The sequence below is a fragment of the Pecten maximus genome, chromosome 8 (genome assembly GCF_902652985.1).
Source record: "Pecten maximus chromosome 8, xPecMax1.1, whole genome shotgun sequence".
Classification (NCBI taxonomy): Eukaryota; Metazoa; Mollusca; class Bivalvia; order Pectinida; family Pectinidae; genus Pecten; species Pecten maximus.
In genome coordinates this window covers 20,130,421-20,148,619 of record NC_047022.1, presented here as the reverse complement: position 1 = coordinate 20,148,619, position 18,199 = coordinate 20,130,421, and the positions used below count along the sequence as shown (strand labels likewise).

The 18,199-nt window shown below is 34.3% G+C and overlaps 1 protein-coding gene across 1 annotated transcript; it reads right to left on the bottom strand.

Annotated features, from left to right (window-relative positions):
• Positions 1–10,079: 10,079 nt before the first annotated feature.
• LOC117332188 (lactose-binding lectin l-2-like) lies at positions 10,080–18,178 on the bottom strand. Its single transcript, XM_033891072.1, has 6 exons — positions 18,125–18,178; positions 16,892–16,979; positions 14,437–16,428; positions 14,250–14,322; positions 13,829–13,903; positions 10,080–13,204 (listed from the first exon to the last, which is right to left on the bottom strand). Exons 1-3 carry the CDS (start codon positions 18,176–18,178, stop codon positions 16,220–16,222), a joined length of 351 nt encoding a protein of 116 aa, XP_033746963.1. The 3' UTR covers positions 10,080–13,204; positions 13,829–13,903; positions 14,250–14,322; positions 14,437–16,219.
• Between the last annotated feature and the right edge of the window lie 21 nt (positions 18,179–18,199).

Genomic DNA, 18,199 nt, shown 5'->3' with positions numbered 1-18,199 from the left:
TGCAAAGATGAATTAAGTTATCAAACTTTTTTTTTTTTTAGTTGAGAGATATGAATGTGAATAGACTCTGGGATCACAACTCTTATTGGATACACTTAGTCACCTTTATCAGACAATTAACAAAAGAAACGGTTTGATTTGTATTGTTTGACATCATTTCAACAGGTATGGTCATTTAAAGATGGCCGCCATTGTGTTATAAAATGCATTCGTGTGTGTTTTCGGGAGGCAACGGTATGGTCGCGTGTGACGCCTTGTGATAGCGCAAAACTGATGTCGACTTCATAATGCAACGTCACTGAAACATGCTACCGGACATCAAGTTCGAGACCTTGCCCGGTGGTGCCATTTTTCTGACAACGGGCGAACCAGTCGTCCTACCCAACAATACAAGTGCTGAGCGTGAAACAAGAGTAACACCTGTCATTTTTACAGACTCTTGTATGTCAGAACACAACATCTTCCTTACAGTGGCGAACGCACAGCAAAGGTCCAAAAGTGAGGTGGTATCAAAGTGAACATTCGGAGGAAGAAATTGATAAAGAGGACAAGATTTTTAAAATGATACTGCTCCTGTCAATCACTTTGGCATTTTCCCAAGAAAGTTTATTTCGCCATACGGTCTGTTATGTATCTATTGACTGGGACTTTGATTTTGTTTTCGTTCTGATCATGTAAATGTTCTGCCGTTTTGGGTTTCGGCGTCTTGCTGGTGATCACGAAGACTGTCCGCAAATCGTCTTTTCTTTGCGATTTTATACGCATCGCATTTCTTGCATTCGATTTAATATACAAACTCTAAGACATCCTCTTTAGGTGCTTTAACCTTAGGATGTACTACACATGTGGGTTAATGCTGCACTTGCTTTTGAAAAGCACCAAAATCATATATTAAAATATAAATCTATCTTTCTCCGTTCGTTTTAGGCCTAGATGTTGTTTTAGCATATTTCATCAATTTAAACATATTTAAACCAAAAATATACAACGCAGCCTTCGTATCAAGCAGTGCAGACACAACGCGTGACTGTAAACAATGTGACGTTATCGGAATGTACAATGTACAGTATATTTTACATGGATTCACTTATGAGAAACGGAACGGGACCCGAAATTAACCCACATACGTATAATGTCTCGGGGTCTCGCAGTGTCCCGATGAGTTATTGAGATACCATGGCTGCGATATTTTCTCTGGATGGTTTCGGGTCAGAATGGAAAAGAAATGCATACTTGTGCAGAGAAGATTTGAAACAAAAGCCCGCTTTGAGAAAATGTGACACGTTTTAATAAATTGAGTGGTTTTTTTTTCAGAAAGTACGTATATACATGTACAGGTATAAACTATAGCGTTCTCGTAGTTAAAAAACAACTGAGCTCTGACCTCCATGTTTTTCATGGACGTTATCTGTATTTCATTTCAGGATGTACACTTTTTTTACATACAAATACGACATACTCCCTTATCACTGCATCTGTTGTTGATCATATGATATATTTTGGGTGCTTGATTTTATTCTTCCGGGTGTCGATTTCATTTATATTGTATGCGTGATTCATGGAACATTCATATTTAGAAAAAAAACTTATAAAAACCATATGATATAGATTCAATTTCGGAACAGAAATTCTACCGCATCTTAGTCATATTAACAATGCTTATATCATCTATCTTAATATATTTTATATATCTTTTCGTAACTTGATTCCATTCTTACCGGTATCGATTACAATTAATGAATGCATAATCCATGTAACATTCCTATTCAGGCAATACCTTTGAAAACCGTATGCTATAGATTCAACCTCAGGTCAGAATGCCTACAATATAACCTGTCAAAGTTACTTATCATTTTACTATATTTTACCAGAACTGATATCATAAATCTTGATATGACTGGTTTTAGCCTATCACAGCGGTGTTTACTATTCACCGAACATAAATCCGCTGATTTTTGTTCAGATCCTAAAGAAGTGAGGGTTGAATAAATTGTTAATTTGCTACATATCAGCAGTATATAGATTACAGTTTTTAAGTTCATTTAATTGATAACAATTTTGTAAACAACAAATATAAAACAATAATAATAAAGATAACAAAAACTTATGCGGTGCTGTCCAGTTAAAATGTCAAGCGAAATGTCATCAGAAAACGAGTCGAACACTATGATACTGATTCCCTTTGTTGACACATGCATTTCTCCCCTATAAGAAAAATAAATTAAACAAATATTCGTTTTAATTTCATATGTATTTTTACTCGCATGACAAGCTTGCGGCAAAATATCCAATAAACCCTTGGACAAATTCAGTTTATATTCACACAATAACATGACACAATCAACGTCTACACTTCATTGGATTTAGGTGGTCTTCGATCAACGCTAAATATCATAGGTCAATCTTGATCATTTGTTAAAAGTAAAACGCTTTTGTATGTACACTTTATCTCCGAACCCCAGGAAAAACTTAGTTCATATTTACAGGACATCACAGCATGAATGTCTATATCTGATTTGATTTTGGTAATTATCTGAGAAGGTTAAAGCTCAAATGTCACACTTGATCGTTTTTGAAATAAATAAAAAGCTTGGACCCGGGGAAAGATTTAGTTTATATTCACCCGCTAACAGCACAACTTAAGATTATACATCTGATTAGATTTCGGTTGTTATGGTTAAAGATCAGAGATCACACTTCTACACTAAAAAGTCTGTGTACAAGAGGTATGCATTTCATAAACCTATGGAAAGATTTTTTACTAAAGCTTTTTGGTTGTGTATTTAGGTGACACTCTGCTTACTTTCAAATACTTTTGTTCATAACTGCCCTGAAGAATTGTTCCTGTTGCTCCTTTTGTATGATAGTAAAAGGCAACTTAAGTTTGGTTATTTATCTTTTCTATTAGTACAATATGTTTTTCCGAATTGTCCGACAGGTAGAGCGTACCTGCTGACTCCGTAAAAGGCGACTAAATTTGGGATTTTTTCTTTTCTCTTTACCTAAATTCCAACTAGAAACGCAAAATTTAAGGGAAGTTCCTTCACTCAAATGTCCCTCTTAAATCTAATGATACGTTCCTATATAGAGGAATTTTAAGTATCACAATAAAGGCGCATCGATTTGATGTACAACATTTCTATTACTAAATGACATATTTGTAAAATTGTTCAAGCGTTTCTGTTCATTCTGATTCATTCGATTTTGTTCAATCACTTCATGTATAATGGTACATTACAACTGTCACTGTTTAAATGTGACGTCGTGTTCTACTCACCGTTTGGAATAACCAGGAGTAGAATTGGAAGGACCATACAATCTAAAATAAGCATCATGAAGGTAAAACTCACAACCTGTAACATAGAAAAGAGTGAAATGTATATCTATTTATAATGCCTAAAAATAAAGTTAACAGGAAACTAATCTTAAAAAAAATATCTTATTTCGACATGAAAACATAGAATCCTTAGTTCTACAGAAGTATTGAGTCCTTACTAAAACTGATCCCATAGATAGATATTTTGTTCATATCTTTACTTGATTCAGTGTAAGGTTTGAGTGAATATAAATGTAAATTGAGATTTTCTACATGTGGTTTAGATACACAGTCTCTATATCAATCGGTATTCTATTTATATGATGATTATAAGTATTATCAAAATTTGAAGTTCTTATATACATGTACCACCAAATCACAGCAATATAGCCGTCTCAAACCGGTTCACAAATTATTATCTGTAGTCGGGCATTTGGCAACAAGCCAATGTATTTTCCCAACTCCCTTGGGAAGTCTGTGCCCCTCCTTTTTTGCGACATGCAGTATACTTATTCAGCTATAACAGTGCTTATTTTTAAGACTCGAAAATGATCTTTTACGAAACCAATTAGGTGATGAAAAAAAAGTCTATAAAGAAACCAAACATCTGTTCCATATATATAGATATAATTCAGGTGTGATAAATAATAATATACCAATAAAACATCAATTAAATCCACAACCTTAATCAAACCAATACAGCACTCGTTTACCTTAGAAATACATCAATTTCAGTCGCTGTGAAAACCCTCCGTGCTCCTGAAAATGTTTTGCGTAGACTGAGATATCGCCAGTCAACCGGTATCCAGCTCGGTCTGCTGTTCCGAAATATAGCTAATATAGAGAATCGGAGCAATGTGACACTGAAGTAGCTTGGTAATCGGTTTTTCCTATCATCACGTGACTGTATTTGTGAAAAACATATCATGTTGTGAATGTAATTTTATATGCCTGCATACAACACAAGTTGTTCAGCTGGTTTACAACCCTTATCCCGGCATGTATTCATAACTGATATGACAGCAAGAAAAGAGTACCACGGGGCGGAACAAAATATGGCCCATGTCGAAAAGGAATGGTATATTCGTATCAGGTGAATACAATATAGAAATTCAAAATTAGTTGTCTAATCAAAATATGACTGAGAAAGTAAAAATTCCTGTCATAGTAAAGTAAACAAAGTTTGAAAGATATTGTTTGAACACTTAAGGTAAAGATGTACAAAGATAAACATACAATGTACAATAATTCTTTTTCAAAAATAGTCGAATCGAAATGTGTACAAAATGACTATAGATTATGGTTATTAAGCCTACTATGATTTAAGATATCTGTTTTAAATGTAGAAGGAGATCTGAAAAAAGAAATAATGAAAGAAAATGGCAATACCTTTTCCAATCAAAATGCCGTTCAGGGAATCACAACTACGAAATTATCATGATTATATTGCATACTAAGTGTCAAAACGGTCGGTTGAAAAAACTATTCTTTGTTATGTCAAGCTTCGTCGATTTCGGAAAAAAAGTTAATTGTCAGAGCTGCACGAAATAGTTCATTATCTCTCGGGTAAATAGTTCAACATTTTTTTGTCAACTACACTAAATGGAAGGATTTAAGCTAAGATATCACTGAAAGGTTATTTGATATATTTGTACATAGAGTGAGTCTGTTAGTAATGAACATTGAAATCCGATAAAAGAAAATTTAGTGTGAATGTCTTTGTTTTTGAGCCGAGTAGATTTTCCCTACTCGATGCAAAAAGATGAAAACACAGTTAAGTCTTTTGAGTAAAATAAGATAATATAGTTAAGCTGTGGTAGCGATACGGACAATTTTAGACTGCAGTGTCCTGAGAAAACATGCAAGTTATGAGACAAATGAGAGAGAGAGAGAGAGAGAGAGAGAGAGAGAGAGAGAGAGAGAGAGAGAGAGAGAGAGAGAGAGAGTTAGAGAGTGAAAGGAAAGAACAAAAATGTCTCGAAATAACTGGTGTATAACAATGATTGTACACACTTCAATTTCTCTTCCGTAGCATTTCACGTCCGAACGGGGATTCAGACCCCGGTCCTCGTGTTGTAAGAATGTGTTACATGTATCACTGCACCACCCGACCAACGATGAATCGGTGAGACGGTTGAATCTTGGGACGGTTGTCACCCGTTAACATGGTTCCTGGAATAATTCGTTTATGTATCTATACTATCAATTACCATAAAATATACTAACGTAATTCAAAAACATCGTCTGTATTAATTGATATATCTATATCATGTGTAATAAAACAAAACCCCGTTTAAAACGTTTTAAGTTGAATATTATGGGATGTTATGTTATTTTGAACATAACGATATTGTTTGTTGTTTATTTACTAAACTTATGCAACTGTTTCATGTTCTATGCCTATATTTGCTCGTTTGTTATTCAGTTGTGTCTTGATAAAGGGTCGTATTGGCTCGACAATGCGACAGTTAATCTTTCTGTACTGGCGTTATTACGACATGACCAATTTCTTATTTCTAGTAATACGCATCCAGCGAGCGTCAGTTTGTTAGGAACCAGTACCTATATTGGACCATACGATATCGATCATTATTACTTTCTAGAGCCTATATATGTGTTCATCAGCTAGGGAGAACATTAAACAATTAAAATGCAATTTTGATATCATCTATATATGCTGATGGTTATTTTTTTTATTTTTGATCAAAAATGTTTGATTTTATGTCGTATATATTACATTGTATATGCTTAATATAGTCCCTATCCCCATTACTTTTTATGACAGGGTTAGGGCGCAGGGTTATGGAGTTGAAAGGTCACGCGCAATGATTTGACTATATATACTACGTAAAATCAGGTGTTGATACAAAACTGCCATAAAATGAACCATATGTATTGAACTTTTGTCCAAGGTGAAGAAAGAATTGAAAGTGGCCGTTTATTTATTAACTTGCAATACAAATTGATATTTCAACTACATAGAATCAGCCATGGTCAAAGGTGGGGATACAAAACCCGAATGAATGTTTATATTTTATATTTTGGATGAAATATGGAATGGTTAATTTTGAATGAAAATGTGTATATCCGTGGTGGCGAAAAATCCGGACGATCGGTGTTTCAACTTGATTATATCAAACGTTTTATTCAACTTACCTTTCATATTTACATCAAAGTATAATACCTGATATTTAGCTTGTTTATGTATGCTATTATAGGCATTACCAGTGAATGGTAGTAATTTTGTCTTATTTTCTATATCTTTCAGCGTATCAAGTCTCGTTGTGTGAATGTACATCTACTCATTTTCGCTATCAAGATCGACAGTTAGCTATGTCTCGTATACGGATGTTTGTCGGGGTGTTCCAGATAACCTTACAGAGTCTCTTCGACACTACTTAACACCTATGTCTGTGTAGATGTATCTTAGGAGAGGGAGTATACACACTTGAGCTAAACAGGTGTGTATTACGTAATGATACAATGCTCTCTTTCCTACTCTAAAACACGCACTGCGAAAGGAATTTTATATCTATTGTTCACTTGATAGAAGTACACATGTGTGGTCGCTAATATAGTATAAAATTCTGATAGACACATGTCCCGGTGAAGATTTGTATCAATAAATGTTAATAGCTTTGACAGTTTAGAGGTATAAATCATGAATACATTGTTAGAATGTCAAGTAAACAATAGTAGGTTTCTAGACGTAAATAAATTTAAAAGTCCCGAGGCTTAATACAGAATATACATGGCTGCACAATATATAGTACCTCATGTACGCCATTGTAAAACATGTTAGCATATTTAATAAAGTAACGCATCGGGCATAATTTATTTTTCACTGAAAATCACTCATACTGTCTGCACTTTTCGTTGCGGTATATTAGATATTAATTAGGACCACTTTATACCTATCCCACGAAAACAGACTCATTACCTACAGGTAATTATAGTTTTGTCCGCCTTTCAGTTCAGGTCATGTCTGTTAGTCATAATTTATCATCGAATTAATCATGATAATAAGCTCTTTTTTCAAGTTGATAAGTACATTTGTATAAAAAAAACTTCAATTGTACACCCGATTATATACGATTTAGATAACATTATCGGATGTGACATATCTGTGCAGAGATTAATTTTCGTCGACGGGTGATACACCACAATATGTATGAAATGTCCCTGAGGTGATACACACTTAAGTAATTATACCATGATTTACATGTCGAGGCGATGATGCACGGTTTAGCATCTTCGACGGACATTACATGCTTCTTCGATGATATAGGTCTACGTTATTTTCGACGGGTAATACATGGCGGCTATGTGATGCTACTTGATTTACAAAACAACATCAGATATCACATGTCGATAGAATTATAAAGGCCCAAATAATTAATAGTCAATGAGTAATACAAGCCGGTGAGATGATTCACGACTTTGTTGATATCGTAAGGAATGCCATTTTATTCCATACTATACGATTTAGATAACGTGGTGACGGGTAAAACAAGCCATCCTCATGCGATGACATAATTTAGTTAACAGCATCAAGTGTTATATGACCTTGTGATGATCCAAGATGAAGTATTTCTGACGAGTGTAACCATACCAGCAGGGACGGATTTACATGAAGCTCTAGGAATAGCAAAAAGCCTCCGGTTGTGTTCATGCCATCGGTCTAATTTCTACTTCTCCGGTTATAGTCAAGACAACAAAATGAAATGACTTCCGGGATTCACGGTACACACCAAGCATATTCGTCAAAAAGATGATATCAATTAGTGATAGTATTTAGACTGAAAAGTTGACATCATGTACTGATTAAAAGTGACTTTCATTCGTCCTCCTCCTTCACCTACGACCAATTTTAATTTTAAATGAGATGAAAGATATTTTTCAGTCTGAAGGCGAACGTAACCCGGGTCAAACGATTTTGGTTTGGTTTGGTTTATTTTGTTTAACGTCCTATTAACAGCTAAGGTCATTTAAGGACGGCCTCCCTTGCGTGCGGCATGCATGCATGTGGTGAGTGCGTATGTGTGTTTTGGGAGGCTGCGGTATGTTCGTTTTAAGTCTCCTTGTGATAGTCCGGAACTTTTGCCAATTAAAGTGCTACCTCACTGAAACATACTGTCGAAGACACCCAGCAGCACACCCCACCCGGTCACATTATACTGACAACGGGTGAACCAGTCGTCCCACTCTAAATATGCTGAGCGCAAAGCAGGAGTAGCAACTACCATTTTTAAAGACTCTGGTATGTCTCGGCTAGGGGACAGAACCCAAAACCTTCCTCACAGGGGCGAACGCTCAACTAAAGGCCAAAAGTGAGGCATTGTCAAGGGAGACATTAGGAAGATGAAAGTTGTTCAGAAAGAAGAGAAAAGATAAGATCCCAAATTGAGTCGCCTCCTACGATCATGCAATGGGGGCAGCAGGTACAATTCTTACGCCCTACCTGCAGGACAGGTCAAACGATTCCAGGACGAAAGTTTTCCAGCGTACAGTGAACACAAGTATATTCGTACTTGTATTGAGTCTATGAAAAACCTTTCATTAATGTTTGAACCTATAGTGAGTTAGAAGAGAGGGCACCAGTAAGGACAATGCATAATCCTCAACAAAATGTACTTTTGAATATCAGCGGGTGCTCGATATAATAACGGAGGAATAATGGCAACATGCTCACACGCTGCTCTCAATGAAGATGGAGTTTGATCAATCGGGGTTCCAAATAAGGCGCAATTTCTTAACTAATAGCTATAGCAATAGCCGTGTACCACAATAACCTATTTTTGTAACACGCCATATTTAGCACATTTGTATAGCTGCTTTTGAACAGACTACAAAATATGTCAAAGGTGAAACTTGCTACCAGGAAGATGTTTAGTGGGAATTCCAGTAATCTTAAATAGTGATTTTCATGATATATTTACTAATGATATTTCGAAATAGGATGGATCAGCATTGACAAGGTAGATTTTATATCGTTATTAACATATTTTCCGGTTGTGATGTTAAAAGTTCAAGGCTAGTTAGAAAGCGTTTTCATGTTTAGATCACTCGTGCCTCAAGACGCCTACTCTAATTACCCTTTGTCCGTCGTCGTGAGTCGGGTTATATGAAATTCAGCTGGACGGTATAATTACTTCCTCAACCAAGCGATTTTCCTGATAAACATGTACACAAATTAAAACTCTTGGATGATGCAATGATATGAAACGAAGTGTAGGGTCAATACATCTGTTACAAATGGCCAATAGAACCCATTCCAGTACTTCGTTTCTGAATAGTTTCCGACTATTTGATTCGACCTGGCCATGCGATGTCCGACAACCAGTGACATTTCTATGGTAAAACGAATGATAATTATCAATAGTGATCTCACTAATGTATTTTTTTCTCCAATATTGTGTTTTCTAATAATGTGTTTTTACTCGTTGCGGTTAAGGATTATCAATAGTGATGTCACCAATGTTTTGTATACTGTGTTTACACGTCGTGGATGAGGATTATCAGTAGTTATCAAAAGTGATGTCAGTAATGTATTTTTTCCGATCCTTAGTTTTTACACGTCGTGGACCAGCAGATTATCGATAATCATCGATTGTGAAGTCACAATTTTAGCTCCCTTTTTGTTTTTGTTCGCACCAATGGTCGCCTTCAGGGGTATTGATCTAGGAAGACAGAGTTTACGTGGACGGGAATATTACCGTGAAAACTAAACAACAACGTTAAAATTAAAAGGCAAATACTTACATGTCGTTAGGCTGTTCTGTGACGATGGAACAACCGTTTATTAACATATAATTTATCACACAATAACAATAAAATATACATCAATGAATATTGTTTCTACCACAATACGCAGTGTTATTTCACTTTCAGGCCACTGTATAAATGTGCTGACTGTCGGATATGTATGATTTATTCCACTAGTGGAATAACCGTCCGGTATTTTGATTAGAAAATAATTCGAACTTTGACACGAACTGCAAATTGGTATTAACGTCATCAATAATCGAATGACGTCACATCACCGGGTCCCGGCCGTCACTTGTACACATTATTTGCATACGCAAAATTAGACTCGGCCACGTTCCCCTTGGATTTAAGCCGATATCATAGTGGTGAAATAGGTCAAACGACTCGTTATTTTTGGATATGGAATTTATTTCACACTCGTAAGTTACTTAAGCTCATGTCATTTGTAACTTTAAAACAATAACATACTCGAGTGAAATGAATTCCATATCAAACAACCACTCGTTGTGTAACCTCTATATATCGTATATTGTACATGATCGCACTCTTTACTTTAAATCTTTGCATCCAGGATAAAAAAAAACCTTAAAACTCATCGAGTCTAAGAAAAACTCTGGGAAACCTTGGGATGCTATATATCTTTGAGAAAGACCAACCAAACATCAAAACTGTGAAATATTTTGGATAAATTTTTTGGTAATATCCACTTCCACCAGGTCTCAAAAGATTTATTCACTTCGTTTTCTATTGGCAAGTGTGGATCTTGATGCTTTTTTACAGAATTATTATGCTTAAATCTTAGGTTTCTCTCAATTATGCCACAGGTGGTATGCCTGTCCGGTAACGCTTAGTCCACATGATGTGTATGGGACAAATCCAAAACTGAACTTTGAACATAAAGCTCATGTTGAAAATGAACACCTTGCTGTTGAGCTGCTTGGAAATTTAAACAAAAGATGACATAAGTGCGTGTTTCAGGGGGACACAATTAGCTCATTTGTATCAAATATATAGCACAAATAACCTTTACTTGCCGTTTTCCTCACAAGTGTATATAACACACCATAGGAGCATCGTTTTGACTTTATATATACAAACACTGATTATATTTTGACCGTAAAATGGAAATATGGCGGTTGTGAATAATGTCACATAAATATGGCATAAGGAGGCATTTCAAAAATAAAATGTGCTCTTCTTCGACACTATTAAGAACTCTGAACTTGGATAGAAGATTGTTTTTATGCAAAATTAGTCAACCCTGAGTTTGAGGTAAAAGAAGCATCTTTCTGAAAAAGGCCCCAAACTCAACATTTTAACGAATTGTCTTGAAAACATCCTTCTTATTGTGATCAAATGTCATATATCATAGTAGTTAGTAGTATGATATATGATCATTTTTATTGGTTGATAGGTCAGCCACATTTGTGCAATACTATTTACAGTCGCCATTTGCATTTCTATGTCAAATCAGTTGAAGGGGTTTTATGTAAATAAAGCTAAATCCGGTCTTTCCTGTATCATTTCCTGTAACACTTAGGAGCATAACAGCGTGGCTATTTTTCAGGTTTTATTATTTGTGTGACTTAGAATGATGCCTGCTTATTCTAACCATACAATAGCTCATCAGAATAATCTGTTAGCGTATATAGCAAATTATTGGGGATTATAAGAAACTACATGTCCACAAAAACATTTTGTATCAGATATTTATTGGTGTTTAAAATGAACACAATTCTCCTATATAGGTAGCCCATGAGGTTATAAAGTATGCCCCCAATACAAACCGTAGACGTCAGATATATTGTTTGCCCCATGGCTACCAACCTGGTTCTCACATTTAGGATGTGACAAAACCTTGACAGATCTAGAATTCCTTGGTGAATGTCGTCGATTAATACATTATTGAGGTCAGTTATGATTTCGTTCACATGTCGGATTTCTTATTTCCGTAATATTGGTGTTTGTTGCCCTCTGCTTAATGTCCAGCTTTAAATCGGTAGCATGAGTAACGCATCACGTGACCTTATTAACCACTCTATTATCGTATTCAGACTTACATATCGTAGTTGCATGATCATTGAAAATAAAGCCCTAATATGACCCATTACCTGTGGTCACATACTTCATATGACCATACCTGTAACTCAGTCACATGACCAAACCTGTAACTCGGTCATATGAATATACCTGTAACTCAGTTATATGACCATACCTGTAGCTCAGTCGTATCACCGTACCTGTAACGCAGGCATATGACCATACCTGTAACTGAGTCATAAGACATACCTTTAACTCAGCCATATGACCATACCTGTAACCGAGTCATAAGACATACCTTTACATCAGTCACATGGCCAAACCTGTAACTCAGTCATATGACCATACCTGTAGCTCAGTCATATGACCATACTCGTGACTCACTTGTGTGATCACGCGGGAAGATTATCAACAAAACAACCACTTCAAAAGTTAAATAACTTAGATATCGGTAGCCTGTTCAATGGACAATAAATCGGCCATTTATTGATTAAAATTATGACACAATAACAATACAACATCACTGAATATTGCATATCGTACATTGTACATGATCGCACAGTTTCGCTTTACTTTAGATCAATAAATTTAGTATATACCTCCTCCGCACCCAGGATAAAAAACCAGAGATAAAACTCAATGAGTCTTTAAAAAAAACCTCTGGAAAACCTTGGAATGCCACCTATGTTTGGAAAACGTGAAAAAACTAAAACTGAGAAATATTTGTATAGTTTTTGTAATACCCACTGTTCCTTGTGACCACCAGTTATCATTCTTTATTATTCACTTAGTGTTCTGTTGGTAAGTGTCGATCAAGACATTTTTTATAGAATATACTAAACTTAAACATTTCTATCAATAATGCTTCAGCGCTGTGTTTGTTGAGAAGGCATAATATATGGTATGTCTTTTCCGTAACGCTTAGTCCTCATGATGTGAAAAAATAGACATGGCACTTCATGATGTCAAACATCAATACGTAGGTAGGTGTTACAATGTCATGCTAGCTATGGCATCCACACCGACGTCGAATCTATATCGGAGGAATCCTAAAGAAACTGAATTTTGAAGGTGTTTTTCCTGCAACAAAAAACAAAAACAAAACAAACTCATGTTGAAAATGGATATAAAGGTGAAAGAGTCGTATGAATTAAGTTTATAGTCAATTAATAAATGAGAGAGGTTTAATGTTTAAATTATCTATCAACATCAATGAAATCAAAGTAACGATACGATCTGGCAGTACCAAGTGATGGTAGGTTTACAACATGAACAAAACAAATGTTTAAATAGAAAAATAGGTCACTACACTAGCTGCCATTTATTTGACGTAACGTAGATTTCACCTTATGTTTTACGGCGAATGTCGTCGATAAAGCAGAAGACGCCTGTACTGTCGAAACATCTGATCTTATTATTTGATATATTCTTTAAACGGTTTATATATAATTGTATATTTCATTTATATTCTACCCTTGTTATATCGAATTTCTCTTGACGATGATTATTCGTTTTCATATCGGTATTCCATGTTTGTTGAGGTGAATAAAACAAGTTTGATAATTCGCTTGTATATGTATTTTCTTACAAACAAAATTCAAAAATAAAGTATCAGAACTTTCTAAAGCCCAGTTTTATTCTCTTTTCAGGTAAAGAGAGGAAACGATTGTTTCGAATGCAAACCTAAAGGTGAAAACGACTTACAAATAAAGCATAGGTGACAGAGAATCAGATAATCAGCATCCAATAGTCAGGAACCGCCGTCTTTGATGACATAAACTAAAAGTAAATAAGAATGAAAAAAATATTAAAAGAATAATATTTACTAATAAAATTACACGAACCCCCAAATAATCCATCTTATCGCATGAAGCTGGATTAAATAAGATGCTTTATAATTCTCATATATTTATAATATTTCCCTCTAAATTCAACCACAATAATTAATGAACTTCAAATTTACTCATCAATCTACCTGCTCGTTTTCTCAACATTTTTGTCTCACGATCATCCCCATACCTTAATGCGCATGACCGGTGTTATTGATACACGCGATTACTGTCGCTTTGCATTCTATTTACATGCACATCACTCCAAATGTTTAAGAACACGACATTTAACTTACGTTCACTTATGGCCTTAGTACAAAGGTATCTCATCGCCGCGATTCGTCAACACAATGATTGGACTAGAGAATCCTTGAAAAGGAAGCAAAAAAAGTTATCGAAGCATTTTATACATGCACTCTGAACGAGCGAGCTTTTATAACAGAAAACGTATTGTTCACATAAATTTATCATTTAACAGCATACCTACGGGATCACCTGGACAAACTTCCTTATTCGATTGGATAAACAGGATTTCACAAGTTCTGAGAGACGTATTCGCGGCACCAGAGACTCGCCTGACAAATAACAAAAAACAAAAACAAAGCAAAAACAAATTAATATTTAAACTGTTCAATAAATCATTTTAAAAAGGGTTGACTTTATCAATCAATTATATAATTACTCATTTGAATTTCGATTAAAAGATCCATTTCATACCTGAATTAGACATATTGTTATTAATATTATATTTCTTTGAGATAGTTATGATTCATTTCAGTAGAAGTAGATACGGTATTGAGAAAAAAGTTTACTCTAGATAACCTCGAAGGTGGTATCAATGGTTATAACTACGAAACTGAAATAAATTACTCAATTTATGATTCGGTATATTTTACTTACCGTAACAGATTCTTTCTTCTGAATGTAAAATTGCTGCGAAATTATTCTGACCAATCAAAATCAACGTTACAACCAATGACATCATGTTTGATGTAATGGGATTACATTTTAAGCTACATTGTAATTTAAATGATTTAAGCATGATACGATCATATCAAAATAATCAAATAATAACAATGTATGTACATTTGAATTAGATAATTAAATCAAGAGTGTGCTCACATTATTAAAATGACCAAAAATAATGAAGTTATATCTCAAATAAGTCATATCCATATGATTACTGTAAATATTTTCCATCTTGAACGGTTATGTTCTCACATAATAATTATACATTCTTTATGATACTTAATGATTCTTTATTGTTACAACAGTATATATCAACAAATACATAATCTGACAGAAATAAACAACATAAGAAAAGGATCAATATCTTTAGACACTATATCAAGTCGTTTTTCAATATTTGCATCTATTACATCAATCAATATTATGAATTGATTTCTATTCATTTCATTAGATACGTGAATGTTGCCAATGCACAGTTATATACTGTATAGTTCTTATAATAGAAACATTGATATAATTAATTATATTATTTTACTGATCAATAATGCACCTTTATACGGAATCACATCAACATTACAATGATAAAGATTTATAACATTTTACAAATTCAAAAGCAAAATGAACAAAATAACCCTAAATTGGTCAATTTTTAAATTTACTTTGCTTCATAGTGATGCTGTTAAATACAAGAGAAATCGCTAGGTTAGAATAAAGCAAGCTTCATGGTTATTTACACTAAAGAGTAAATAAAGAGTATAGCACATACAACAGAATGAAACAATGTTTATCACGTGAATAAATATTATGACATTTCAAATTCCTCAATTCAAGGTTGTTTTTAAACTTTTTTTTTTGTAGATTTTCTTTAAAAGTATTTTTTTTTAATAATTATTTTGATCATTCCATCGAAAAGTCATAAGAATTAAAACAAATTATTTTTTTGAGATATTAGTTGAGGTTTGATTCTATTTTTTCATATCTGATTTATCTTTGTAAATATGCTTTTGTCCCAAAAAACTCCATTAAAGGTGCTACATCTCCGACAAAGGTAATGTATACAATATTGATTGTTGTATACATGTATTTATGAGAAGTAGTGTATACGATGTCGGTGATGTAGCATCGTTAAAGAAGGTTTTTGTCAAACAATCTGGTGATTCAGTATAGAGCTATATCATGTTCATTATAAGGTCACCAGGGCAACCATCAACAAAATGATATCAGATTTCATACTTTTATGTCAACAATGAAATGTTTTTACAGTGTATGTAATTATGTAAGACATTTAATATATGTACTAACCTTGTTTTTCGCAAATAAATGCGAACGCAATTGAACATCTTCCGTCATTCCATCCATCGGACTTCAAATGAACACAATCTTCGTTACCACCCACATCATTAGGTTCACCCGGTCGCCAGTCTGTATATGTAAGTGTAGAGTTGTCCGACACCCATCTCCAGACGGTCCGTGCATCATCAGTATATGCTCCAATCCAAGGGTTATCTTTTTAACCAATACAAAACACACTCATAGTCCAAACATCATTTTACTATTAAGACAGTCGACCCGAACATCATCAATATTGAATGCTCCAATACAAGAATTTTTTTTAACAAAAGTAAATCACGTGATAATCAAATGACATTAATAAAGCTGTATCTATTATAATTATTTGTTGTGTTTCTTCCCCCAAGGAATTGTAAAAATATTAATATGAACTGTCAATCAAACTATCAATAAAGATTAAATATTCCGCCAAATAATAGGTATACATGTGAAAATACATGTAAATTGATAATTGATCCGAAGAAATAGCGTGGTGTTTGTTGCGTGTATCATTGTTGCGATTTTCTACATTTAGATACTATTTCCAATTATCAATCAAACTATTAAATTGATTCTGGTAAATAATAGGTATACATGTACATGAATTTGAAATTGAATATGAAATATTGATAATTGATACTTTGTGTGAATTGGATGCCTTTCAGCCATGTATTTTCTTCTTGAGTTTCTATGGTTACAAGATTACTATCATGGTTCTTGCATTCGTCCTGAAACGTGAAAAATATAAGTAGAATAATTGATTATTTTATTCGTCTCCCTTTCGGATTAAAAACAGATGTATGTTGTGAGGAATTCGTTATCTGAACAAAGCTTCCTTATAAAAAAAACAATATAGAGCATATCTAGAATATAGAACTACATATCAGTTCTCTCTGCACGTTTGGAATATGTCATGACATCATTAAAGGTTCAGTAGTCTGTAGCGTGCGTATAAGCCATAACACTAGTTTGACCTGTTGGGGTACATCAATCTTGACTTCATCATATCCCTAAATTGACTGGCTTTGAACTCTTCGTTGGCTGTGCTATTCAAAAGAAGTGTATCACCTTAGCGATTGATTTTTTCTAACACCAATCAAGTAACTAGTGTTGTACTTCGATTTAGCAATGACATATTATAGGGGTTGCCCTGATAGAAATCAGTCGTATCCCTTTGAGTATCGAGGATAGTGCTACTAGAACATTGGAAGTGTGAGGTTTCTATAGAGTAAGTTAAGCAGATCGAAAACGAGTCTAAAGAAATGCTAGATATAACAGGGGATGTGTATAAACCTCACTCGGATTTCACCTTGATTTGAATAGCATGTATTCTGCTTTTCTTTTTTCTTTTTTTTTTTCCCGGCATAGCCGTATAATATTCTTTTGGCCCCGGATATGACGCGACAGGTGGCCTTACTGGTCAAGATGAAGTATGTTATTGGTGAATGTAGCGGTAAATGTAAAATGCAGATATGCAGTTAAAAACGAAACAACGTTAAGATTGAATGCAAGCTGAATAAGTGAATGTCTCTTTTCAAATGACACATTAATAAAATTATATTCCTGATTCAAATGCAGTCTTATTATCACCAAAAATGATTCAAACTGATATAATTTTGTTATCCGTGCTGAAACGCATTCGTTCGTTCGTTAATTTATTTCACCAGCAGTTTTACATTATATCCACCAGCATTAAAACTATGCCGTTTACATTTTTTAAAGATATTTCTTGTTTCGTTTGAGCTTGAATTACGGTTTTGTTTGAATGTCGATATTCTTTAAAGATTTCCTGACTTCATGCTAATCATATATATTATACTTGAATGGCATATCAGTTATTGAATAAGTCTCGCCTTATTAAAATATAACCTACCTGTGCTTCCGACCACGTCTTGGAGTCAGTGAATAACCTAACATTATTTGTCATTCTGACTGACATGATCTGAAT

Coding starts and splice junctions, on each gene's coding strand:
- LOC117332188 (XM_033891072.1), bottom strand. CDS start 18,178: ATGACAAATAATGTTAGGTTATTCACTGACTCCAAGACGTGGTCGGAA. Junction 16,980..18,124: donor AGACGTGGTCGGAAGCACAG/GTAGGTTATATT, acceptor TTCACGTTTCAG/GACGAATGCAAGAACCATGA. Junction 16,429..16,891: donor AGGCATCCAATTCACACAAA/GTATCAATTATC, acceptor TTGGTTAAAAAG/ATAACCCTTGGATTGGAGCA.